This window comes from Aplysia californica, unplaced genomic scaffold, assembly GCF_000002075.1.
Source record: "Aplysia californica isolate F4 #8 unplaced genomic scaffold, AplCal3.0 scaffold00725, whole genome shotgun sequence".
Classification (NCBI taxonomy): Eukaryota; Metazoa; Mollusca; class Gastropoda; order Aplysiida; family Aplysiidae; genus Aplysia; species Aplysia californica.
This window is the reverse complement of record NW_004797995.1, coordinates 323,893-349,326: the sequence shown is the minus strand read 5'-3', so window position 1 is coordinate 349,326 and position 25,434 is coordinate 323,893. Positions and strand designations below refer to the sequence as shown.

Here is a 25,434-nt window from a genome sequence, read left to right as displayed (position 1 = left end):
CACGTTTGTGTGTGTGTGTATGTGTGTGTGAGTGTGTGTGTGTGCGCGCACGCACGTTTGTGTGTGTGTGTGTGAGTGTGTGTGTGTGTGTGTGTGTGTGTGTGCGTGTGTGGGTGTGTGTGTGTGTGTGCGTGTGTGGGTGTGTGTGCATGTGCATAGGATAAGCATAGCTGCTTTGATAAAGTATTATCTTATCTTATCTTATCTTATCAGTGGAGCTACCCGTTCTTGATGGTGAAGCAGGACAAGTCCAACGCTTTCTCGTTCTTTGCCAAAACCGGTGACCAGAGAGACAAGTGGAAGGATTCTGTGGCCTTAGCTCTGTAAGTCACTCTCTGTCCTATGGGGTTTGTTTGTTGGGTTGGGTTGGGTTGTTTTTTTGTTTTTTTTTACAGATTATGGGAAAAAAACAAAAAGTACCAAGTTTACAGTGAGGAATTTGATGACCATTGAATCAGAAACTAAAACAGTACTTGTGAGTAAAGATAATCGAAAGCTGGTGAGGCTCTGGTGTGGTTTGCTCTTTCTTTCCAATCAAACATCTATTGTCCTTAACTCCCCTTCTTCTCTTTTATGTTTGTTACTCTCTTGTAACACCTCTAATCTTCTGGCGCTCATATGACCTTATGCAGTTGCGAGCGCCGTAAAACGTCTACTAAAACTAAAAAAACTTATCTCTTCTCATTTTTTTTTGGGTGTGAGTTACCCACTTGTAAAACGTTTAATCTTAGTCACTTATATGATTTAATTGTGTTGCAAGCGTTGTAAAACTCACTAAAAGAAATAAAAAGAGTAGAGATAAGTCTGTGAAATGAAAAAAAGCGAAATCCGCCAAGGGAAGTTGTGTTGTAAAATTAAGAATATGAGGTTGGTCTTGTGTGAAAACGCCACATTCCATCGTTGAACTACAGTAGATGGTTGATGACTTCCTCCACCCCTCAACTCCTCCAAGGCTACGCAGTCCCAAAATACAAAGTTTTGTCGTGGAAAGATTAAGATGCATATATATATATCTCTCACGTCAAAATTATCAAAATGAAGAAACTTGCATTTTTCTGCAGGTTTGTGAATTTTTATCAAAATTTTGTTTTTGGGCTCAACACCTTTTACGGCCATTAGAGAACTCATTTCTGTATTGATTTTTCTGAAAAACGTTGATTAAAGGCACAAAAAATGTACATTTTCAGTTACCACGGACTCTTAAGCTAAGGAAATAACTAATCTTTGGCGGGCATTTTCTCACTAATCTTATCTCTGAAAACAGGTGACCCTGACCTCCTTCATTTCGCAAATATCTGGACTTGTATTCAAGATAAATGGATATTTTTTTCACCCAAATAAAGACAAATGAACAAACTTTAAGATGATACAAATTACTCTTCGTGCCCAAAAATTGACGAGAGCCTGATTCCACCTCGCTACCTCACATATATATATATATATATATACACACACATATACATACAATCGTACATACCAGAAAACTGTTGATCTAAAACAATAAATAAATGCCTTCTTAAAGACATCTGTTCAACCCACGACAGCATAGCATCGAGTCAATAGACTGGTGCCCAGAGTCTGCACATCTGACAGCAGCTATATAAAGACTGCTATACAGTAATGTCTTTCCAAAGTAAAACCCTTTGCTCACTTCTTTCCTCCCACAGAGATAACAGCAATCCTGCGGCGGGCAGGAACTTCATTATGCACACATTTGACAAGCCGAGGGAGTGTGATGTCTGCGGCAAGCTACTCAGGTGAGCTGGTGTCTGGCTGGACTGTGTGATGGTGATTTCTGCTTTTTTAGGAAATGAAATGATACTAATTTCTGAAAAATCGATGAAGTTGCACCCAAAACCTCCCAGAGAGCTTTCTCTTGTTGCACTCTTTGTGGACAAATTGTTGGTTTACTCTGCAAAGATAATGCGTTTGATTAGAGTGCGGTAATGCTTGCTGCATTTGTTAAATGCTGTGGTGCGCCACTTTAATTTTTGTCTAGACTATTGCACCTGTGCAGTGTAACTGCAGTAAATTATGGTCTTGTGCTTTGTGCTGCATGTAATGAAGGATGCAGTGGGGTTAGTGTCTTTGTAGACTTCTCTTTATGTGTTTGATACATTACGTTGGTCTTTATCTTTTTATACTTCTCTTTATGAGTTCTGAAACATAAAGTTATTTTTGGTCTTTGTAAACTTCTCTTTATGTGTTCTGAAACAAATTTTGTTCTTTAATCTTTGTAAACTTCTCACCCCCCCTCCCCCCGACAGTGCTACTGACTGAAGCGTCTTTACGCCATTCCCAAAGAGGGGACATTAACATGTTCATATACTCAGTAGAATTGTAAATGGGCTGATTCATCAATGTCATGCTCATTAATGTGCCTGAACTGCAACAGGGAACTGCTTCTTTTTTTTCCTAATCCTTACTATCGTCATTTTCCCTTTACTTCTTTTGTATGTTTATCACACTCTTGTGACCCGCTTTTTCTGGGGTGCCTTGATAGTCGAAGCAGACTTTGTGCTGTTGAAGCTAGAGAGGTTAGCAGAGTAAGCCTGATTTCCTGTTAGGACTTCTCTTTTGACATCCACCCCTTGGCGCTCAAATGACCTTAAGCAGTTGCAAGCGCCGTAAAACCTCTACTAAAACAAAACAAACTTCTCTTTATGTGTTATGAAACATTAAGTTTATCTCTGATCTTTGTGAACTTCTCTTTATGTGTTCTGAAACAAAAAGTTTATCTCTGATCTTTGTGAACTTCTCTTTATGTGTTCTGAAACAAAAAGTTTATCTCTGATCTTTGTGAACTTCTCTTTATGTGTTCTGAAACAAAAAGTTTATCTCTGATCTTTGTGAACTTCTCTTTATGTGTTCTGAAACAAAAAGTTTATCTTTGGTCTTTGTGAACTTCTCTTTTCAGGGGTATGTTCTACCAGGGCTATTTATGTGCAGGTAAGGAACAGTGGCTGTAAGCCTGCTCTTTGGTAGTTATTTTTTACATGATATTGTGAGAAGAGACCCTGTACCTGAAGTGTAGATGTTTTACACCCCCATCAACACAATTTAGGTAAATTAGGAGGTGGGCTTCCGCCCTGCGTGTCATGGCTAACCCTTCTCGAGAGGGATACAGCGTCCCACCAGTCAATGAGGTGCTTGACTAAAAAAAAGCCTCCCAGCATGGGAATTGAACTTGCATCTACTGATTGTGATGGTGAACCGCCTAACTTGTACGCTATATTGCTGTCGGCTGACAAGACACCTTTTTTTTTTTTCATGTTTAGAGCCAATTTTTAAATTTGCTAAATCAATGCCTGATCAGTTACCTACTTGTGTGAAAAAATCAAAGTGAAACTGAGAATAGTTTTTTAATAAATTAGAATTCAAATTATGGAAGAATGCCTTTTCTCTAATATTTAGGCTTACAAAAATGCCTTTTTAGTCAAAATTACTGTAAATAAGAAAAAGGCGTTTTGCCAGCCATCGGCTATATAGAACCTAGAGCTAAATGACCCTTGTTGTGTAGATGTTCTTCTATTTACTCAAACAAACAAAATAGACATCTGTTGGGAAATTTCCTACATTGTCACATTTTTTAACCGGGGATTGATGGGGACTGTAGTGTGTTCTGCTTCTTCTATATTCTCTACTCCTTGTTGTTGCTGCTGCTCTTATCCTATGGCTGCTGTCATATCAATTTGCCATCAACAGCGTATCTGAGGCATCTTTTTGTGAATTTAAAAAAAAAGTATTATTGATGCTGTTATAGATTTTTGAAGAAAGCAGCTCTGCGAGAGACAAAGACATGTTTACTATTGTTTGAACAGTTTTTAATGTTTCTCTATAGTGATCCGTTGTTTCACTCTGAACCCCCCTCCTCAAAGAATCAGCTTTATGCTAATATGTTTTGTGTTTCTGTATTTTGTTTCTCAGATTCTCAGAAAGCAGTGCATAAAGAATGTATTGGGAAACCTTTTCAAACAAGTCGTAAGTACTTCTCATAGTTAACTCGTCAAGTTCTTTGTCAGTTTGTATGTCGTTTTTCTTCCTACTGAATCCCAAATGATGTTGTGTAGTATAGCAGGTAGTTGGAGGGCACCCCTGGTAAGATCTACCACTTTACTTTATTGAAGTTTCTACAGGATACTTATGCGTGTCTGCTTTACAACAACGGAGATAAAGATTTTACTCTAATCTAGACTGCTGCACCCTTGCAGAAAAGAAGTGTGTTATATGTCTTAATGTACAATAGAAACACCTCTTGTGCATGTACTGAATGTTGATGTCACCTTTTCTTCTAAAAAGTTCTTTCTGTGGATGGTTGGCGGGTGCTCTGGTGAGGTTTGCTTCTTCTTTCCTATCAAACATCTATCGTCCTCATCTCCCCTCCTTCTTTTTTATGTTTGTTACTCTCTTGTAACACCTTTGATCTTCTGGCGCTCATATGACCTTAATCAGTTGCGAGTGCTGTAAAACCTCTACTTAAACAAATAAAAGTTCTTGCTGCCCGTGAATTTCTGCCCCAACACCCACAGGCAAATGCAAATGCTAAAAAAATATCCTACTATCTGAAGGACAATTGAAACACTGGCTTCTACACTGTTTTTGGGGATTGTGAAGGGAACCAGTGGGTGGTTGGCGGGTGGTCTGGTGTGGTTTGCTCCTTCTTTCATATCAAACATCTGTCATCATTATCTCTCCTCTTTTTTTGTGTGTGTATGTTACTTTCTTGTAACACATCTATTCCTCGGCACTTATATGACCTTATTGTGTTGCAAGTGTCGTAAAATTTTAATAAAACTAAACGAAGGGTACTAACAGTTACCAGTGGGAAAAGTGTTGATGAATAATATTATGATACTGTTGTCACACAACAGCACACCACCCATTGTTTGTCCACTGTGGCAGACATCCTTTTTCCAACAAAAAAAAAGCTGTTTATATTTTATAATTCATGAATTCATCATTACTCTTGACAGCTGATGCTATTTTCAAATGTTCCTTCTTTCATGGGAAACATCAGTATCAGCCTCTATTTTACTGAAGCTCAAACACTTACATTTGCATGCTGGCAAGATCTTTCACTATCTTAGCTTAATATATGATTTCACCGCGTCGTGACACGTATGCACTTGTTTGTTTGTTTTTCTATTGCTGACATGTATCATTTGATTTTTCTTTTTTTTCTTTCTGTAGCTCCAAGAAGACCCCCCAGAACAGACAAGCCACAGCATGTTGGTAAGTACTTCCTGGTTTCACTGACAAGTTTTCTAGTGTTAAATTTTATAGACATACGGACATTGTTTTCTTGAATTTCTAAAGTCCCATAAAAATATCTCCATCTAAAATTGGAACAAGCCTGATTCCATTATTTCAAAGAATTAAGTGAAGTGGATGGTTAGCAGGTGCTCTGGTGTGATTAGCTCCTTCTTTCCTGTCAAACATGTATATCACTTATCTCTCCTTCTTTTCTTTATATGTTTCTCTGGAGTAGTAATACTTTTAACTTTGGGCACTTTTATGACCTTTTTGTGTTGCAAGTGCTGTAAAAACCCTAACTACCACATGCTCATATTTCCTTACGCAGTTGTGAACGTTGTAAAACTCCTACCAAATGAAACTAAACTGAAACCCTTACTAAAACTAAACTAAAGAACGAAGTCTCCTCCCAAACTTGAGTTGAGATATATTCAAGACGTCACAGATTTCTACCTTGTTCTTTCTCTCTCTCTGGTTGTCTTGACCTTTCCTTTGAATAAATAACTGTTATTTGTGGGCATGTTTCTCTTCACTCAAAACTGAAACTCGGGCAATTTATGTTTTCCTTTCCTCCTTCTCCTCCCCCCCCCCTCCTCCAGTTACCAAAGCACGGGCTGAGAAAGGTTACCGTGGCAACCCGAGTCCACCGAGCCGCCTCAAGCCTCCTCTCTACTTCGCCAAGGATGATGTGCTGGAGGTGTTGGTGAAAACCGATGAGAACTGGTGGAAGGTGTGTATTTGAGTCGTGTCGAAAGTTCTTGTGCTCGGAGATGGGGTTTTTGATTTTGTTTTTTATACTTTCTGGGGGGTTTTTTGTTTACCTTTTTCTAGTTCATTGCTTCTTTTTAAAAAAAAAAGATTTCTAGCTTTGTTATTTCTTTCTCTCTCTGTCTCTCTCTCTAATTTTTTTTTTTTGTGTTGGTGATTGGAGATCACCATTCAAACATTCTGCTTCGTTTCCTTTCGGTCTGTGTTTCTGTCTTTCTTGTTTTTCTATGCACCCAGTAGCAGTTGTTGTGTCAATTTTGCTTGTCATTACTGAAAAACAAAAAAAACCCATTTATTCTGTTGTCTTATTGTCTTCTATTAAAAAATTTGTTCCAGGGTCGGTTCAGAGGTGAAGAGGGACACTTCCCAGCAAGCTATGTCACAGAAAGAAAAGGGGTGAGTTTTGTTTGTCACGCTCACCTTGAAAACCCCTCAGATGATATCATTAGAGCTCTTATTTAATTTGGTGAACTACTGTTTATAAACTTTTTTGAGACAAGTCAAGGTATTTGTGAGGGATTCAATTGAAAAGGGTGCTTCTTGTAAATCCTTATTTAATCCTCATACTGTCCGCACACACACACACACACAAGTGATTCATTATTTATGAAAAATGAAACGAGCAAGAAAGATGTTCAAATTTTGCTGTACCCTGGCCCCTGGGTCTACTACTCAAATAGGTGGGATCTACGCTAGTACGAGTGGATACTATGTGCTGGGTTTCCTTTTTAGTCAGAAAAATCTATTGCATTTGTGTCTATTACGTATTTAAGTGATTTGAAATTTACTTTTGACTTTTCACTTGTAAAGCCATCCTTTGCTGCTTCGACCTCTGGGTCGTGACGATTTTCAAAGGATAAAAAGCAGTGTCTGTAGTGTAATGGATAGCGTAGCTTCCCACCAGCACGTAAAAAAACATTGAGTCTGCTTTTAAGAGTCTGAGTACTAAGGTACGTTTTTGTGAGGAAAAGTAAGTACGGTAGTCTCTGTTTTCTACTATTGCTTCTCGTTGACTTGTCAGTACGGAAGTAAAGTGATGAATTGTCAAAACAGGATTTGTGAATAATAATGAGAATGAAGTGCTTAAGTCAGGCGGCGAGACCAGACCTTAACTGAACATTTCTGACACTGTGGCTTTTCAGCTTGGAATTTATTGCATGAAGAAAAAAAGTGTGTAAAGATTTGAGGGGGAGGGGGGGGGGGTTACTTGTACAGTGCCCACCATTTGTATTATTATGATTATTATGATGATGATGAGGAGGATGAGGATTATTATTATTATGATTATTATTAATGTCATTCTTTAATTACTTCATTCATTTTGTTATTTGTTGTTGTTGTTTTTAGTATTAATGTATTTATTTATTATCACCTTGTCACTGTCACATGCAAGGCCACTGAATTAATGTGGAAATAGGATTTAACTATTCTCGGTATTGTTTTTGTTCTTGTTACTTTCCATATTATCATCATAATTAAATGTCACTATGCTCACATTATCATCACCGACACGTTCAAGGCCACAGCCCCTCCCCGGGGCTATGAGGAGCACCAGCCCAATGTGCAGAACGGCGCCTCGGCCGCTGCCCAGCACAAAGCTACCCCTCCTGCTTCTGCCGCGGCTGCTGCCTCCTCAGCCAATCAGAAAGAAGGACAGAGCATTCCGTCTCATCTGTGGTAGGGAGCTCTCAGATGATGCAAGCTCCCAATCTCCCCCCTCCCCTCCCCTCCCCCAATCTCCCTTGTTTTTAAGCCCAGCCCCCTTCGTGTCCCCCGCCCCCCCCCCCCCCCCCCCAAAATGTTTCTACTGCATTTTCAGTTACTTTTTGTTGTTGGGAATGCTTCTTTTGGTGTTGTTGCTGCTCAGACTCAAGGAATAGTTTATTTGTAGAGGGCAGCTAAATCTGAATTATTAATCTAAGCTAAAAGTACCTTTCTTGTAGATAGAAAACCAAAATTTTTCTTTTCCAGAAGTAAGTCTATTTAAATTATTGTTTTTTGAAGAACTGGAAAGAGCATGATATATGTGGAAATAAAAATTCCGCTGAAATAGAAACCTCCCTCAAAAACAAACACTTGCTGACTATGATGAAAATCAATCAGCTTAATTCCATTTCTTCTGTGGTATTTGTAATATCAGCAGGTAACAGTAGGCTCTATAATATGTTTTAAATTGTGAAGAAAGTTGGCGGTTTGGGGGGGGGGGGGGAGGGGTGTGTGTGAAGAATAATTAATTTTCCTTGAGCCTGTGCAGTTGAATGTTGTTCCATGGATGTTGTTTAATGGATGTCGGTTCCTCTCTTGTAGCGTGTGGGGCAAGATTGATTGTTGTGCCACAGTTAGCAGTGGTTGTCGTCACCTCAGACCAATTGTACCACAGGTTATTGGTTGGGGGAGATTTGGTGGGGGGGGGGTGTGATAGAGCAGTGTTTGCCAACTTGGGATGGTATTGCCCACCAGGGGGCAATTTACTAACTTTTGTAGGCAGTGGGGAGTCATCCGTGTTGTGACGGATGCTATGTTATTTAGTGTCCAGTTTGGATATACATGTAGTTCGGCGGTACGAGAAATGTGGCCTCTGAAAAGTGGCATAAGTGGGTGCTGGCTGTAAAGAAGTTGACAAGCAGTGGGGTAGAGTTGGCATCGTTTAAAAAATTTTTTAAAGCAAATTCTTTACTAAGGTTTGCTTATGAATTTTTTTTTTTATGGCCAGTTCTATTTTCTTGAGAAGACCACATTTGATTTAGGAAAATCTTATGCTTCCAGGATATGTTCTTTTGAACTTTTCCAAAGTACACAATTTTACACAAAAATGTTTTACCATCCGCACTTGGTTGCTGTGATTGTGCAAGTACATCTTTAAAAAAAAAATTAGAACACTTTAAGTGAAATATTAGTGTACCGTAATAAAATTCAGTAGTTTTTCATTTTATGAGGGAGAAAAAGATTTAGAATGTTTTACATGGGAAAGACATGTACATAAATTGTTTTCACGCCTGTGTGTTTAAATGAGTACCTATTGTGATGACTTGGAATTAGCATTGACAGAAAGCAGTAGGTTTAAAAAGCTTGAGGAATTGAAAGAATTGAACGTTTGTTTTTCACTCATTTTCTTATTGTTCTTTCAAGTTGGACAACATTTTCTGGCATTGCCAATACTTTTCCTTTGCTGAAGATTTATTCAGGTGATCAGATTCATTTTATCATGGCACTTTGAGCTGTTAGTCAATTGTGTGGGAAAATGGACAGAACGGCTATGTAGAAATGATCTGCTTAAGAAAGTATTGCAGTTTATTATGCTTGGTATTCCTATGCTTTTACAAGATCAAATGGAATCAAAAACATGGTTAGAAATGTTAAAAATGTATTAATCCTTCAGTAAGGTATGAGACAAAATTTTCATTTGTGAAATTATGAAGTTTAAGTTTGCACTGTAAATTTGAAGTTTTAGCTTCCTTCAGTAAAAGTTGGGATATCATTGCTCCAGTACATTCCTGCGATAGATTTCAAGATATGGGAAATATAGATTGAGGAGATGTGTACCAAAATGTTTTCCTGACTGTACTGTGGGGTGTTTGAACCAGTTGGTCTGAGGTGATGGCCTCTGCCTCCATGTATTTACCAGTTCTGGATCCAGCTTTTCTGTATACATGTGCTAATATATTCATGTCTATTTAATCTGCATGATTGTCACCTTTCAGCTCCACATAGTCTGACCTCAGCCGATTTTACTCTCTTTGTTTTGGTTTAACCAAAGATAGTACAAAACAAGATGGGCCACTTCTCTCTTTGAGCCAATTAAAAAAGTGTCCTCAAAATTTGGTGGCGCCCTCTTCACAAAAGCGCACTCTTTGCGAACAGAGTTACCCTACTTGAGTTTTTAAAAAATCAAAGTGAAACTAGCAAGTTTTGGGATAAATTTTGGAAGAACGCTTTTTTAAAATGGTTACGCTGACAAAAAACCTCTTTCGGAGGAAAGGGTGATGGTTTTCATCGTTTAATTTGACTTTAGAATGAAAGGCGAGAGGTCATTAAAATATAAAAAAAACTAAAACTCCGCACTGAACGTACCCGAACTGCTGATGAACAGCAGTCGATCTGCGCACGCAAGGAGGTGCTGTTCCTATTCTTCTTCTGGAAAAACGAAAGAGAGCTTCAAAACAGACTGCAGCGCCATCTGAAGCAAAGAGCATACTTCCTGCGGACACTTTTTTGGCTGAGTGGCCCATCTTGTTATTCACTATCTTTGGTTTAACACAAATGCGCACCATCACACACTCATTTGACTGCACTGTCGTACACAGCCATGGAAAAAGTTCTGCTCACTCTGTCACTCTTTCATCCATCTTTCACTTGGTTTTGTCTGTACCAGAAGTCACTGCATGTCATTCTGGACTGGTTGTGTGAAGTGGATGGTGCCATGCTGGATAAAAGTGCTAATGGTTTTAGTTCGAATTCCACTAGGGGGCATTCATTCGTTGACTTGTTTGTTTCAGTTTTCATGGTGCTGTTCACTCTCGGCTCAGTCTTGTCTTAGGTGGATGTTATATAGCAGGTTTAGCCTCTTGTGGAACTTTAATCTGTTCAAAAAAGCATTACTGATGTCTCTGGAGTAACGGTTAAGCGATCCTAGTCGGCCAGAAAAGATGAAAGAGCAAATGTAGTTTTTGGAGTGTCTTTGTCTTTCTGCTGGGATGCAATGCCCCAGCTAGCTCTGGAAGGCAGGGTCAAAACCTCCTGAGTGATTGAGATTGTCTTGATCAGCACGTAAGACATGAACAGTCCTAACTGAAGGGAAAGTAGCATAAAACCACACTTAAACTTTCTGATCTTACCTCACTACGTGTGTTGTCTTGTCATGCATCACAGTGTCACCGTCCATATCGTCACTCGTACCATTCCACTCACTGTATACATAACCTGCTGTGCCCACCTCTGAAATGACTCTTTGTGTCATGTTGGGAGATCACACGAAAACAAAACCTACAGTGAGTTATGCCACTCCTCCTCACACCTCACCTCCCCTGAACTCTTCAAATGTTCAGCCAAGAACTTTGCTTGGTGAAGAAAAAAATATTCTGTTATAGTCTTAGCCCTCTTTCAGCGAGAGGCCAGTGGGGATGGATTTTCCTGCCTCTGGCTTTTGAGAAGAAAGAAGTCAGTTGGGAGGAAAAGAATTGAACGTTTGTTTTTCACTCATTTTCTTATTGTTCTTTCAAGTTGGACAAAATTTTCTGGCATTGCCAATACTTTTCCTTTGCTGGAGCTTTATTCAGGTGATCAGATTCATTTTATCATGGCACTTTGAGCTGTTAGTCAACTGTGTGGGAAAATGGACAGAAGAAAAGAACCTGAAAGTAGCTTTGTGTTTAATACTCTGCTTTTGTTATTGCTTAAAATAATCCTTTTTTTTTTTTTTTACATCATCTGTTGTGTCTAAGAGTATTCTATCATTAATTTTTTTCTTTGCCGCTTGCTCTTTACAATTTTCAAAATTATTTTACGTTGTAAAGTATTTTGCAGTTGCATTGCTTTTGTTAGGGATTGGTATTCTCAAGCTTTGAAAAAATTAAGACTGCAGAATAAGTAACCTTCTTGCTTTTTACAAATGTGTTTGCTAGTTCAAGATTAAATGTCTTGTGTTCTGTTCAAGGTCAGGATTCTTGTTGTCCTATATCTGTTCCTGATCATGTGTTTGGGAGTTCTTCATGTTCACTCATCAATTCATGATGAAGACAAAGGTGCAGACATTTTTTCAGGAGCAAGCAGTCCAGAATGTCGAGGTCAAGACATTTTTGTGTTTTTTTTTTTTTCCCTTCCCTTCCCGACTGTCCTAATCTTCTGTGTTAGAAGAGAATGTTCTCCTTCTGATGCATGACAGTGTTTGTGTTGTTTGTGTATACTACCTAGAATCTGCAGCGCAAGGACAGCTATCTCCACACGGCTAACGGCGCGTTTGCCCCGCCGCAGTCTCCGGGGACTGGCCAGATGGAGTCCTCGCTGGGTCACCGTGGTAGCTTAGCCAATATAGCCAACCTAAACGCATTCCCGTGGTACGTACTGTAGCGGAAACCGTTAGTGTGCCAGGGTTTTCTTGTCACCGCTGCTCGTGTGTGTTGCGTGGCCTGATGGGAGAGGGGTGGTTATTTCCCTTCTGTCGTGGGACTCGTTTGGTCAATGTGTGTATCTCAGACGTACCAAAATTATTTTTTATTGTAAAATAGTGATGGAGTTTATTGATATGTAACGGACACTACCATTATGATATGATAAGATTTAAAAAACACTTTTTTTTTTGCAGTTTGAGGTGGATTCTATTACTGTCGCTTTTTGATCAAGGGAGTGGTGGGAAAGGTTTTAGAATTTATTACATGGACATTGAGGAAGGATTTTTAAGCTTACTGTGTAATGTGGCACTATATGTAGGTGGAAATTACTAAATAAATATTAAAAAGTATTTTATTGACAGCTGTTGTCAGTTTAATTAATGGATTAATCCAAGAGAACTTGATTCAGTGCATCAGAGAGGTGCACAGATGATGTAGATAGTGGATTGTTCCTTATGCTAGAACTGCCTGTCAGAGAATACTGGCAGGTGGGTCATGGTCGTGAATGTAATTGCCGTGGACTTTTTGATAAGGAAACAATGCATCTGTATGAAAATGTCTAATTTTTGGCATTTGTTGCTGAGTGATGGCAAGGTTCCTCTCCTTTGAGTGCAGAAGAGGTGGGTTTGATGGCCCTGGGAGGAAGTTTATTTTATCAAGAATTTCCGTTTTTCTGATGGAATGTCATATTCCGCTTTGCCCTCTTATTGAATAAGAAAGTGATATAAAATTGTATCTTTATAAGACTTTAGAATGAAATAAGCTTGGAGATATCTGCTGTATATTTTTCATCAAGAGAGCTTAAGTTTTCTATTACGGTAGAGTGTTCTAGACTTTAAAATGTTAACAACAGGGGAAAGATGGAGAAGGGAGTCTGTATGGTGGGAGTGAATAAGGTCATAAGTTGGAAGAAACTCCTTTTGGTAAAGGGCAAAACAGGAATTGTGAAAAGACAGTCAGCATGTGTTTGAAAAGGAAGAACGGTTTACTGTTGGCAGAGATTTCCGTGTTAAGTCTGTTGACAAGGTCCAAAAAGCATGAAGCTTGTGAAATGATTGAATGAAGTAATGTGCGAAGATGGAAATACAGTTTTAATTTTGAAAAATAAGTTTTGTAAGAAAGAAAATAAGATTTGGTGGTGGTGGTGGTGGTGGTTGGGGGGGGGGGGGGAGGAGAAAGGGAAAGTATTCTAGGCTTGTACAGTTTTACAGATCAAATTAAAAACTACTTGTGCTGTGTTTTTGTAATGTTGGCCCGACGACAGAGGGGAAATCCATTCTCTCCCACCTCACTTAGTCATAACAGCATCTTGACACAGTTGCGAAGACTAGAGCGGTGTCATGCTGTTGTGAGATTTGGTAGATCAGGAATGTTGGATGTTGTGACTAATACTGACTGCCTGTGGCCTGAGAATAATCGAGTTCTATTTAAAAAATTTTTTGGGGGTAAGTGTTTTACGGTGCTCACAACTGCATAAGGTCATGAGCGCGCAGGACACATTAAACATTTGTTTGTTGGTACAGGGGTTAGTGGTTGGCGGGTGTTTTATTCAGTGTTAAATGCCGTTATGCTCACAGTCACATCACATAAAGCGTGTCAATTTTATGATAATGAGAGGCTCCTGTGACAATAGCATAAATAGCATAAATTATAATGGACACATAATATGTTAATAACATATTTAGAAACGTTAAGGGGGTTAGAGGATGTTTTAATGTGGCCTGCCCCTTCTACTTCTTGGCAGTGTTGGTATTTTCCCTTGTTTGTTTCTGTTGGGAAATAGTCTTCTTTATCATAGGTGCTGATGTAACAGCTTCATCAGTTGAGGGGGGGGGAGGTAGGGGCATTTTTTAATGTTAATTTTTTGTCCTTTTAACGTTACCTAGGTTTAAATTACCATATCATAGAGTGAATTTGCCTTTCCTTACATAATCTTAAGTTGAGTATTGAAACTAACTTTGTTATTCTCAGGTCCCTTGTGGTATTAGTGTGAATTTCTTTCTTGATGTTGTGAGAATCCATGTTGGTAGATCATAGATGGCTAACAGCATTGTGGTTGATTGATACTTGATTGTAGTATCCTTTATGCATTTTTTGCTGCCATTGTTATTGTTACTGTTGTTGCTGCTGCAGCCAAGGTGGTGCTTGGAGAAGACAGGTCATGATCACAGCAGTGAGAAAGTTTTCTTTTTTTGCCATTTTAAAATGTGTGTCCGCAACTTTCATATAAAACTTTCTCAGTTGTTGAGATTTCAACAGGATTTAAAGGTCACAGCTCGTGAAATCACAAGTATAGCCATGATGTTTCTTTTGAGAGCAATTATAATGTTTATGACTGTGACGTGTCATTTTCGCCACACTTTTCTGAGCTACTAAGAGTTGTGTAGCTAAAGCAGTCTGTTTGTAGATCTTGTATTTTAACATCAAGTGTGAGTGAATGTCATATTGCTGGTAGGCACTTTGCCACTACACGCTGAAGGCGTGAGTATGATTCCTGAGTTGGGAATTAAAAAATGAAAGAAAAAAATAAATTGAATAGCTCTGTCTGCTGGAATGTTTTTGTATACGGCTCAGCACTGGTTGACCCTGACTGGCTGAATTGAAGAAGTCCCCCCCCGTCTGAAATAATAGAAATTGTATCGATGGAGGAGTAAGACACTGGCTAACGATGACCTGTCAGCGGCATAGTGTTGTGACCCGCATTCATCTCATAAAAATTGCAGCAGGAGGATGTACTTTTTCATCCACCGGGCTACTGGTGTGCTTTGTGTTCACCATATGTTCTAGCCTGTAGCACAACCTCACATGAATACAAGGGGTATACTTTGACTCTAACATCTGTCCAATTTTGTAGGTTGGGCATATAATAGGGAGTGAATTTTTGATTTGATGGAGGGGGGCTCAACACGATTGAATTCAAGTAGTAATTGGGCAAATGTTCTTGCTATTTGGTGTAAAATTCAAGAGTACAACCCAGGAAAGTGGCTCTGTTCATGATATTTCAGTCCAATGTTTTCTTTCATGTCACCGAACGGTCAAAAAGGAATGTGATTTACAAGAAAGGCTTATATTGTTACTTTTGGATTTTACCTTTTGGAAAAATTGCTTTTTTTTATAGATGAATATGGTTCATGTGAACATCTGCTGAGAAGCAGTTGATGCTAGTTTTAGGTCTACCTCTGGCTGAATGTCGTATAATATAGGTAGGTTGCATATTGGTAAGATGTTCAGGCTTTGTTGAAATTTTCATTTTTTGTTCTCATGATTTAATGAAACAAAGCTGTAAAGTTTTATTTGCCTAGTAATCCTCAAATATTTTTGCACTTTTTAAAGGTTTTGTTTCTGTTAAGAATGTTTTTTTTATCACCTCGTTATCTTAATTAAATCACTTCATACACGATGAATGGACATTTATTCGCACTGGCTGGCATCTCCTAGCGACACCTTGGATGTATATGTTTTGTAAACATTTTTCATGAACTCAGCATGTAACTGTTTTTAATTTTCACCCTTGTTCTAATCTTTCATTCAGCAACACTTGTCTTGGCCATCTATTTATCACAATTCATTACCGACCGTACTTGTTTAATGCTATTAAACATTTTCTCCTTTTGTTACCGAGGACAGTATTTTTAGAAGAGAAGAACTCAACTTCCACTTTATATTCATTTGTAAGTTAGGTTACATTTTTGTTCCTATAAACAAAGTTCTATATTCCATTTAAAGTCTTCAATGTTTTGATTACTTTCATTCCTTTACTCCTGCAAAATTTTGAAGTCTTGAGTAATTTAGAAAGGAAATTGCTGTCTGAAAGGTTTTTAAAAAAATTTTCTCCATCTTAGACATTGCAGTGTAACTCCTTTAAGAGCATTCTGTGAAAATTGTCTGCTGATATCGCAAACTTATGGCTTGTCTGTCAGGTACTCTGGAGAGATGGAGCGGGCCACAGCACAGAAGGTGCTGGACCCTTTGCCAGACGGCACGTTTCTCATTCGAGTGACGAAGAACCCGACACGGCAAGGAGAACTGAGTCTTAGTATTAAGTAAGTCAGAGCTTGAGTGAACATCTCACTACTCCTCTGTGTGTCACTATTTTGTGTGTGTGCCTGGAGAAAGATTCCAGTTGTCGGCAAAGATGTCTTGAGCAACAGGGGGGAAAGGCCAGAAAAAGTCGTACCTTGTCAAAAACTTAGTTCCATCTGAAAACGTACGTTTAACCATTTTTTAATAACAAATGGAAAGGATTTTATATTTTATGCTAGGTATTGAAAAAAATTATTTTTGCAACATTTTCTTCACAGAGGGTTAAAAATGTATTAGAAGTTTTTTTTCTCTCCAAACTTTGATTTTACTCCCTGTGTTACAAAATGTGGCATTTCTTTGAAATACTCAAAATATTTAAGAAATTTAAAAAATCAGCGTGTTCAGCATTGAATTAGCTACAAGAATATGCCCTTATTTCAATATCCAAAATTTACGACAACTGGGACCTTTCTCCAAGCACGTACACATTTGGCCGAAAGGAAAACATTATGTATCGGGGGTAGGTCTCTGTGAAAAGAGTGGTTGTGGTTTGATGGGGCCTAGTGGTAGGTCTTGTTTTTTTCCCCCTCTGTTGTTTCTTGACTGTGGCTTTTTTCTGTGCTCTAATTTGTCTGGTTTGTTGGCGGGTGCTCTGTTGTGGTCTGCTTTTTCTTTCCTATCAAGCACGTATTGTTCTTTTTGCTCCTCCTTCGATTTTTGTGTTTGTTTCTTGTAACAGTGCTGTAAAACTTTTACTGAAAAAAAAAATTCCCTCCGTTATTTCTTGTCTTGTCTTGTTATTTTCTGTGCTCTAAATTGTCCTCATTGAGTTGATATTTATCTTCATATTTAGATTAAGTTGGCCTTCGAGAGTGCCTTCTTAATCTGATAAACTTCTTACTTATTCTCACCCACCCCAAAAAATATTGGGGTTGATCAGAAGACACCTCTGGTTAGTCGTTCCATTTCACTCTCTCTGTGTTGTTTCTGGTCATCAGTCTTGCTGTTCATAGCAGTCTCTCTCTCTCTTGCCCTTTTTAACTCCCAGTGGAGCACAGGCCATCAACAACATTACTCCAGCGAAGCCTGTCCTGAACATCCTTTTCTATCTGTTTCCATGATGTCCCCGCTTTTTCAATTTCCGCTGATACCGCTCGCCTCCATGTCATCTTAGGTCTTCCCTTCTTACGCTTTCCTTGTGGGTTCCATGTTAAGGCCTGCCTGATGATGCTTGTCCGGGGTATCCTCAGGGTGTGTCCAATCCATTTCCATTTCTTCACCTGAATATCTTCTTGTACTGGCCTTTGGCTTGTTCTCTCCCACAGTTGAGCATTCGTGACTCGATCGTACCACTTGATCCCCACTATCCTTCGTAGGCATCCATTTACGAAGCTCTGCAGTTTCCTTGCTGCTGATGCTGTGAGCCTCCATGTCTCTGAACCATACAGTAGAACAGTCTTCACGTTTGTTTTGAAGATCCTCAGTTTGGTGTTCAATCCCAGTTCCTTAGACATCCATATATTCCTGAGAATGATGAATGCTGCTCTTGCCTTTTGGATTCTGACCTTGATGTCTTCATCTGTTCCCCCTGCCTTGTGTTCATAGCAATAAATGACCCTTACTGTGTAGATATGTTTCTCTTTTCTGAGGGAGCCCATGTTTCTGTACATTTTTTAAAATCTGTGGTTGGCCGGTGCTCTACTGTGGTTTACTCCTTTTTTTGTATCAAATGTCTATCATCCTTTTCTCGCCTCTTTCTTTTTTGAGTTTGTTACTCCTCTCTTGTAACACCTTTAATTTTGGGCGCTTTTATGACCTATTTATTTTGCAACTGCTGTAAAAGATACGAAAAGTAAAATGAAATCTAACTGTCAAATTGTTTATCTCCAGATACGCCAATGCTGTGAGACACATTAAGGTGAACCGTGGGGAGGGTGGCTTTTATCTGGCAGCTCACAGGTTCTTCACCACAGTGCAGGTAATGTGCAGGGGTGATGCTTTTCCTCTTTTCTTTTTTCTTCTTGTTACTTCTGTTATGTGGGTGGTTGGCGGGTGCTCTGGTGTGATTTGCTTCTTGTTTCCTATCAAACATCTATCATATTTATCTCCCCTTCTTCTTTTTTATGTTGGTTACTCTCTTGTAACACCTCTAATCTTCTGGCGCTCATATGACATTATGCAGTTGCGAGCACCTTAAAACGTCTACTAAAACGAAAACTAAACTTCTGTTATTTTTACTGAAAGAAGGTAAGAACAGCAGTTATGATTCTGTGTATTTGTTTCCTGTGTATCCCCACCTAAGTTGTGGGTTGTAAGTGTCCTTTTGTTTGTAAATGAAACTGTAAATTTTCATGTATTTTCACAAAACCTCGGAGGCATTCTTGGCAATGACCTCTCCTTTTGTCTTGGTAGTTTGTGGATTCTTTTTGTTGCATGTAGCCTCTTTATGCCAGTTAGTCGGTGAGTGATGGGTGGATGAGGTGGGTACTGGCGAACTCTCTTCTGTGGCCCTCACTTTTGATTGTAGACGTAAAGCATTGGACGGCTGTACAGTACATACTGTGTTGTCACTTTGTTGTCCTCCCGTGATAGTTTATAAAAGTCAGTGAGGGAACCGCCAACACTCCTCGAGAATGTAATCAAGCTGCGACTGAACTACTCTAGGCATATCAAATGTTGTAATTCTTTTGAAAAACATGTTCAGTAAAAAGTTGTAGACGGAAAGAGCAGAAGAGGAATACCCAACAGAAGATAGGAATCAGTCTTATAAATCTGGCTTGGAACCAAAACAACTTAGGCAGACAGAATAGCAAGGGACAGATTAGTTTTATTTCCAAAAGGTCCAACTACAGAAAAAGCTAAGATGAAGATCTTGGCCTTTCTGCTCGGATGTTGTTAGTCTCTGCGCCCAGGCTGGCCCTGATGATAGGCCTGTTTGAGCCAGCCTGCTTCATTTGTTATCAAAATAGCATCAATGAAGGCTTAAAACATTTTTTAATTTACAAGTTTACAAGCATTATGAAATTGTGAAATGTAGCTCTTGTTTGTGTGCTGACTTGCCCAGTGGGTGGTTGGTGGGCGCTGTGGTGTGGTTTATCTTACTTAACTCTCCTTCTTTTCTTTGTACCTTACTCTCTTATTACACCTCAAATCTTCGGCATTTTTATGACTTTATTATTTTGCAAATGCTGTAAAACTCATTCTTAGACTGAACTGATTTACTGAAACCACAGTTTTAAGTCTTCACTGTACATTTTCTTTCATGAATAAGTGGGTCTGATTTTTTTTTCAACCACTGTGCACTTGGTTTTCAGGAGCTGGTTGACTTTTACCAGGCGAATGAACTCGCTGACAGTTTCCCTGAGGTGTGCACAACGCTGAAGTATCCCTACAAGAAAGTAGCGAGTAAGTAAAAGGGTTGTTGTTGTTGTGGAGTCAGAGTGGCCTTTGAGCGTGTGCCTATCAGGACAATGACATGCTGAAAAAGGTGGTCTTCGAAAGTTATTTGCACGCTCATATGACCGTATACAGTTGTGAGCGCCGTAAACTCTTACTAAACCAAAACGAAAGTTGTTTTTTTTTTCTGCAGTATTGGGTATTGTCTGTGGTTAGGGCGGGAGGGGGACGTTGCTTTTAGAGATAATGTACGTCGTATTGGAACATTTATAAGTAACGGGTAGATATGTGTTTTGGTCTTTTAAATTAAAATTGACATTGCACCAGATATTAGTGATTTGCAAAATATTGTGCCAACATGGTGGTAATTATTATTTTCTTTGAGAAAAAAAAAAATGGGTGAAAGGGAAAATTGTTTAAAATTTGATGATGAGCGATGATGATGAAATGTTTAGAATGGCATGCAGGATTAATCATGATGTTGATTTATTTTTCTGTTTGATGTCTATGCTTGATCCCATCTGGCTGTCCCTAGGTAGGAGCAGGACACAACCCTCACTCCCAACTCTTGGGTAGAGCGATATAAATGTAGAAGATTGTTCTTCTCTCAGATTTTCTGTCATGATATAATGTGAGGCATCAGGGTGAAATCAGGCGCTCGTTAAAATAATGAAATTAAAGAAATCTGCATTTTTCAGCCAGTTTGGAATTTTTAAAAATAATTTTTTTTGTTTTTTAGCTCAACACCTTGTCGTATGTTCATTCAGAAACATGTGTGGATTTTATTGAAAAATGTTGATTAAAAGCACGGAAAATGTAAATTTGCAGTTTCCAAGGACTCTTGAGCTATAGAAGTCACCAAACTTTGGCAGCCATTTTCTTGCACATTTTACTTCTGAAACCAGGCGAGCCCACCTTCTTCAGTTGCAAATATCTTCACTTCTATTCAAGATAAATGGATAATTTTTTCATCGAAAGCAAGACAAATGAACAACCTTTAAGATGATACAAATAACTCCATATGCCCCAAAATTGACAAGTGCCTGATTCCGCCACGTCGTGACACGTATTGTTTTCACCTTCTTTTTCCCCTTTTTTTGCTCCCTTTAACCTTTCTCCTCTTAGAATATTCTTTGTTCTATACCCCAGTATGGTATTACATTACACAGAAACAAAAACAAAAGGCTTTTCCAACGGTTGGGTGACCTTAAGTCTACGTTCCGTTTCTTTCACTCATTCGAAACTTGTTCTTTCCTCTCAGCCAACGCGCGTGTGCACTGCTTTGCTGTGGCCATCTACGACTACGCAGCAACCTCCACCTCCCAGGTGACGCTCCAGGTGGGCGACAGGGTCAAGGTGCTGAGTAAAACGGGAGAGGACAAGGGCTGGTGGAAGGGAGAGAACCTGAGGACGAATAGAGTGAGTAGTCTCCCATGGTGTTTGGTGATGACTGATCGACTATGTGAAATAACTCGTCATCACTCATCGTTCTCATTTTACTTCTTTGGTAATGTTCGTTGCTCTATCTTCACCTACACTCTCTGTCGCTCTCTTTCTCTGTCTCTGTCCCCCCCCCCCCCCCCATATACCTGTACATATTAACTTTTGTCCACCTTTTTCCCCTCTTCAAAGGCAGAATACTTCTGTGCAGTTTTCCCCTTTGAACTTTTTCCCCCCAGTTTTTGTCTTGTCCAAACCTGTTATTTATGCCATGTTGCTGAAAGGTGTGCTGACTCTGTGTAGGCTGTCCTCACCTCATGTGGTCCAACTGTTCCATGTTTGGGTGGACAATTTTGTGTCGAACAGGGCGTTCAAAAGTACAAAACGACTGCTTAGATTCCGCCGTACGCCTTTTTGAAAAGTGACATGGTGGAGTCTTACACTGAGCTTTCGAAAATATAATTAAAAGTTGAATATAACCCCCCCCTCCCACCCCCTTACGTACATGCCATCTATTTTTATTATTTTAATGATTATTGCCTAAAAATGAACAAGCGCAGGTTTTTATGACTCTCTCCTGACTTTGCAGATTGGTTACTTTCCACTGGCCTATGTGGAAGAGGAAGATGAGCCGTGCTGAGCCCACGCTTGGAGCTGATACTCTCGCAACTTTCCAATCCACAACACATCCGGGGGGTGTGGAGACAATAGGACAAGGGAGACATGGAGGAAAATTCCGACCACAGCTGCTGGTAGTGGTGTCCTGTTGCCACAAGCTGCCAACGATGGACATAGACTGATCACGGATGACATCACTGCGGCCGTTTCTGTAGTGTTTTTGCAAGGGATGCTTACTGTTATGTGTCTTGAGCAGGGATAGTAGACTGTTACAGCAGGAAGTTTGTGAGTTGAAATGTTGGTCTGTTTTATGAAAGACTCAGCCATACACCATTTTGACACATAACAGAGCAGTCAATATGTTTTGGGCTGGAAGTAATGCAAGGATTGAGGGAGAAAGATATTGAGAGGGCATATAGGCAGCTGTCACTAATCTCTTGCTGGCTTGAGATTAGTTGCGAGTGTTTAAGATCCGCTATGTAAATGAGGTGTTATTTCCATCGTACTGAAATGCTGCATGTCTGGTTTGTTAGGTTGTAGGATTGAATGTTAAGGGTTTTCAGCCCCGGCTGCTACAGTGCAGTGGATCACAAATGTTTCTTGTGCCTCAAGGAGGATCACAGTTTGAGTCTGATTGGGGTCTGGACTCTTGGTTTTCTTTTCCCTTTGGGTTTTTACTTGCATCTCAAGTGTCCTGATGAAGGAACCTTTAAATGTCCTGCATCATGAACTGTGAAACGTTAAGCATCAGCACCAACGACTACAACATAACAATTGCTTTGCAAGCCTTTAATCTGTAGCGGTTAATTGAACCCAGCATCCCAGCTGAAGGATGGAGATATTGGATTAATCCTTACAACTCAGGGCTATTTTTAGCTCTCACTTCCCCTCTGGCTGTGGTAATACTGGAGTCTTTGTCTTCACAGACCTAGCCAATACTGGTTATGTCTGAAATGTTTTGCCTGCTTTAAAATTTCTATACTTCTTTTGTCTGAAGTTTTAGAAGTTATTTTGAAGAATATTTTAAAGATGCAATTGGATACATTACGGTAAAAATACTTGACTGGGCCTGTGAGGAAAATATACACAAATTGGCCTGGGGGTGATGAGAACTCGTGAGGGAAACATAAGGGTTAAAGAAAACTTCCCAAAGTGGCAATCAGATCTCACATCTTCTGTATGCTGTATCAAAAAGCTTTGCTTTTTTCTCAGTGATGCAGATGCATTGCATGAGAATTTGGGCTCAGTGGTAAATTCAATTGTGTCTTCATGTCTTGCTCTGAATGCACATTGCCCGTTGGTACTTAGTCATATTACAGTCACAGGAGGGCATGATGGGACAAGTGTTTTATGCCGAACTGCAAAGAGGTGATTTTCCCTTTGTTGATGTTAGACTTTCTTTCAAATTGTTTTTCTGCTCCGCACAAGAAAACGCGCCATATTTAAGAGACAGGACGGCTACGTTCTGATTCCCATCTCCCCTGACACAGGTGGTAGGACCTCACCTATCTTTGCAGACAATCTGTTTTGGAAATGTCAAGAGTTGGTGCTGAACTTATGAAGAAGTATTACTTCTCCTGCTGGGCCTTGTCCTTTCTTTCATTCTCTCATTCAGAGGAGTGAGAACTATTAACATTTTCAGTGGTACAGTTTGATCCAGTGCTAAAATTGTAATCAGTATTAACCAGGATTCTTTTGAAGTTAAAAAATAATTAATCTCAAGAGTGGCGAAGCAAACCAACTCCACGGCAAGAGGCTAAGGATAAAATTGGCCTGTACTTAATGTGAAAAGTTAAGTTCTTAAATGGTGGGAATACCTCGTTCCTGAATCGTGTCCACCCTGATTGTATAGTTTTTGCACCTGGTCTTCGTTCATTCTATGTTGCTTATATTTATAGTTTGATTGGTCATCGGGGACTTGTGACCGATTTTGTTTGCTGTCTGAGTACTGAAACGTGCACCATTTGAAATAAGTATGTAGGAGGTACTGATGATATTTAATGATATATGCAAAGGTTTGTAAATTTTTTTTTTTTCCCTTTTTTTACAGTTGGTTAATAAAAATTATTTGCATTTTCCATGTTTTGTTGTTGAGAAAAAGGAGAGTGAGAGTGCATGATGAAACTGTTGCTTACAATGGGAAAATTTATATAAATTTGAAACCATAGTAGAATCCCCTTCACCATGGAAGCTGAGCAAATGGCAGGAAGTCTGTGGAGATGCAAACTGCATTTTTTTCTGGTTTTGATGTAAAGCTTGAAAGCACTGAATTTCTCATGTGAAAACAGGAGTTAATTCAAAATGAAACTGAAATTCTGCGGAACATGCACATTTACGATAATAAATTTTGAGCTGAAAGGAAAGATATTCCCGCAACCTTGGAAGCTGTGACAAATACTCTCAAAAGTGGGAAACTGGAGTAAGTACAAGATGGGAGGTAGGCAGCTTGAGAGATTTGTACTTGTTCATGCTTTGCCGAGTTGCATACACACAACCAGTGTGCCTATCCTTCAAGTAAGCAAAAGTTTTGACACCCTTATATTCTGCATGGCTCGGGTTCACACCAGACTTCTTATTTGTTGTTTTTGTTTTATTTCCTATGTACAATGTATCTTATAATTTCTTTAGAAATGCAATGGGTCCATGCATGAGTTGTAAATGGGTATATAAATATTATGATAAAAGTTGGCAGATTAATAAATGTATATTTCTTGAAGCAGGATTTCTGACCAATGAACATACTTTTTTTGTAATTGTAAATAAAACTATAGTTGCTCTGAAAAGTTATAGTTTGAATATTAGGATGTGAATCTAAAATTCTCAAGAAAATACACATTACTTTTCTTGATTGTATTGTTGCCTGTTATTTTTCAGCTGTACTGTTTCAATAGCCGTCATATTACGCCACACACTCGCACATTGCTAGCTGTTCTTTGGTGACTTGTGCAGCTTCTTTGTCTGTCCTTGATGTGACCCAGAGACTGTCTTGTGATTCCATCTGTGATGTTAGCTTGGCACTACTCTTGTTGTTGTTGTTACCATCTTTGTATTTTTTTTTTTTCATTAAACCTACTGTAAAGCTAATTTGACTTATCTTATTTATGATATGCTAAACTTCAGTATTGTTCTTCCATTTTGCAACGTTGCTTGTTGTAACGAGAGTTGTTTTGGTGAAGTATGTATGGAACTGCAGTAAAACAGGTGGTTTTTTCCTAATGCATCTGATTTTTGCAAGTTACTTTAAGAGTTGGGAGGCAGTTGAGAAAAGTATATTATTTTGTGAGAGGTTCATTTCATGAACAGGTCTATGTGCCTACATGAGGTGCTATTAGCAGAAAAATGTGTTATAGTACTTTGTCTTGTCTTTGGTATTACAGCTGAAGAAGGCATAGTAAGCTACATTTTTGTGTTACTAGTAAAGGGGACTTCATATGTATCATGTTGTCACCTTTTTTTTTTTTTTTGACTCCTGTGTTGCATACTTACGAACATTGGTTTGGGTGGTCACTTAAAGCGAAGAACCCATTCTTACACTAGTGCTTGCACGTACTTCTATTAAGCCCATATTTTTTTTACATGTCATCTGGTGTGCCTCATGATTGTTTAGGCTGTTGGTGAAGGGATTTTTATTTGGACCCACCCTAGACCACCTGATTTTCCAAATGTCTTATGTTTCCCCATTTTGGTTTTGGAGTAAGAAAGGAAAACACTTGCATCTAACTTGTGAACCGATGGCCAGGGACATGAACGTTGTGGTAGACCGGGGTAGGTGGGTAGTATGTGGGTGCTCTGGTGTGGTTTTTTCTTTCTTTCCATTCAAACATCTATC

At 39.1% G+C, this 25,434-nt stretch overlaps 1 protein-coding gene across 1 annotated transcript in view; it reads left to right on the top strand.

The window, feature by feature from the left end:
* Positions 1–21,683, top strand: part of LOC101849884 (protein vav) — a gene marked incomplete at its 5' end in the record, with an annotated part of 30,478 nt that extends 8,795 nt beyond the window's left edge. Inside the window, 13 exon segments of the mRNA XM_005108834.2 lie at positions 214–323; positions 1,668–1,757; positions 2,918–2,949; positions 3,928–3,981; positions 5,191–5,232; positions 5,853–5,983; positions 6,358–6,417; positions 11,932–12,074; positions 16,049–16,171; positions 18,042–18,129; positions 19,466–19,556; positions 20,809–20,966; positions 21,577–21,683. Coding sequence (XP_005108891.2) covers positions 214–323; positions 1,668–1,757; positions 2,918–2,949; positions 3,928–3,981; positions 5,191–5,232; positions 5,853–5,983; positions 6,358–6,417; positions 11,932–12,074; positions 16,049–16,171; positions 18,042–18,129; positions 19,466–19,556; positions 20,809–20,966; positions 21,577–21,627 — 1,173 coding nt within the window.
* Positions 21,684–25,434: the final 3,751 nt, after the last annotated feature.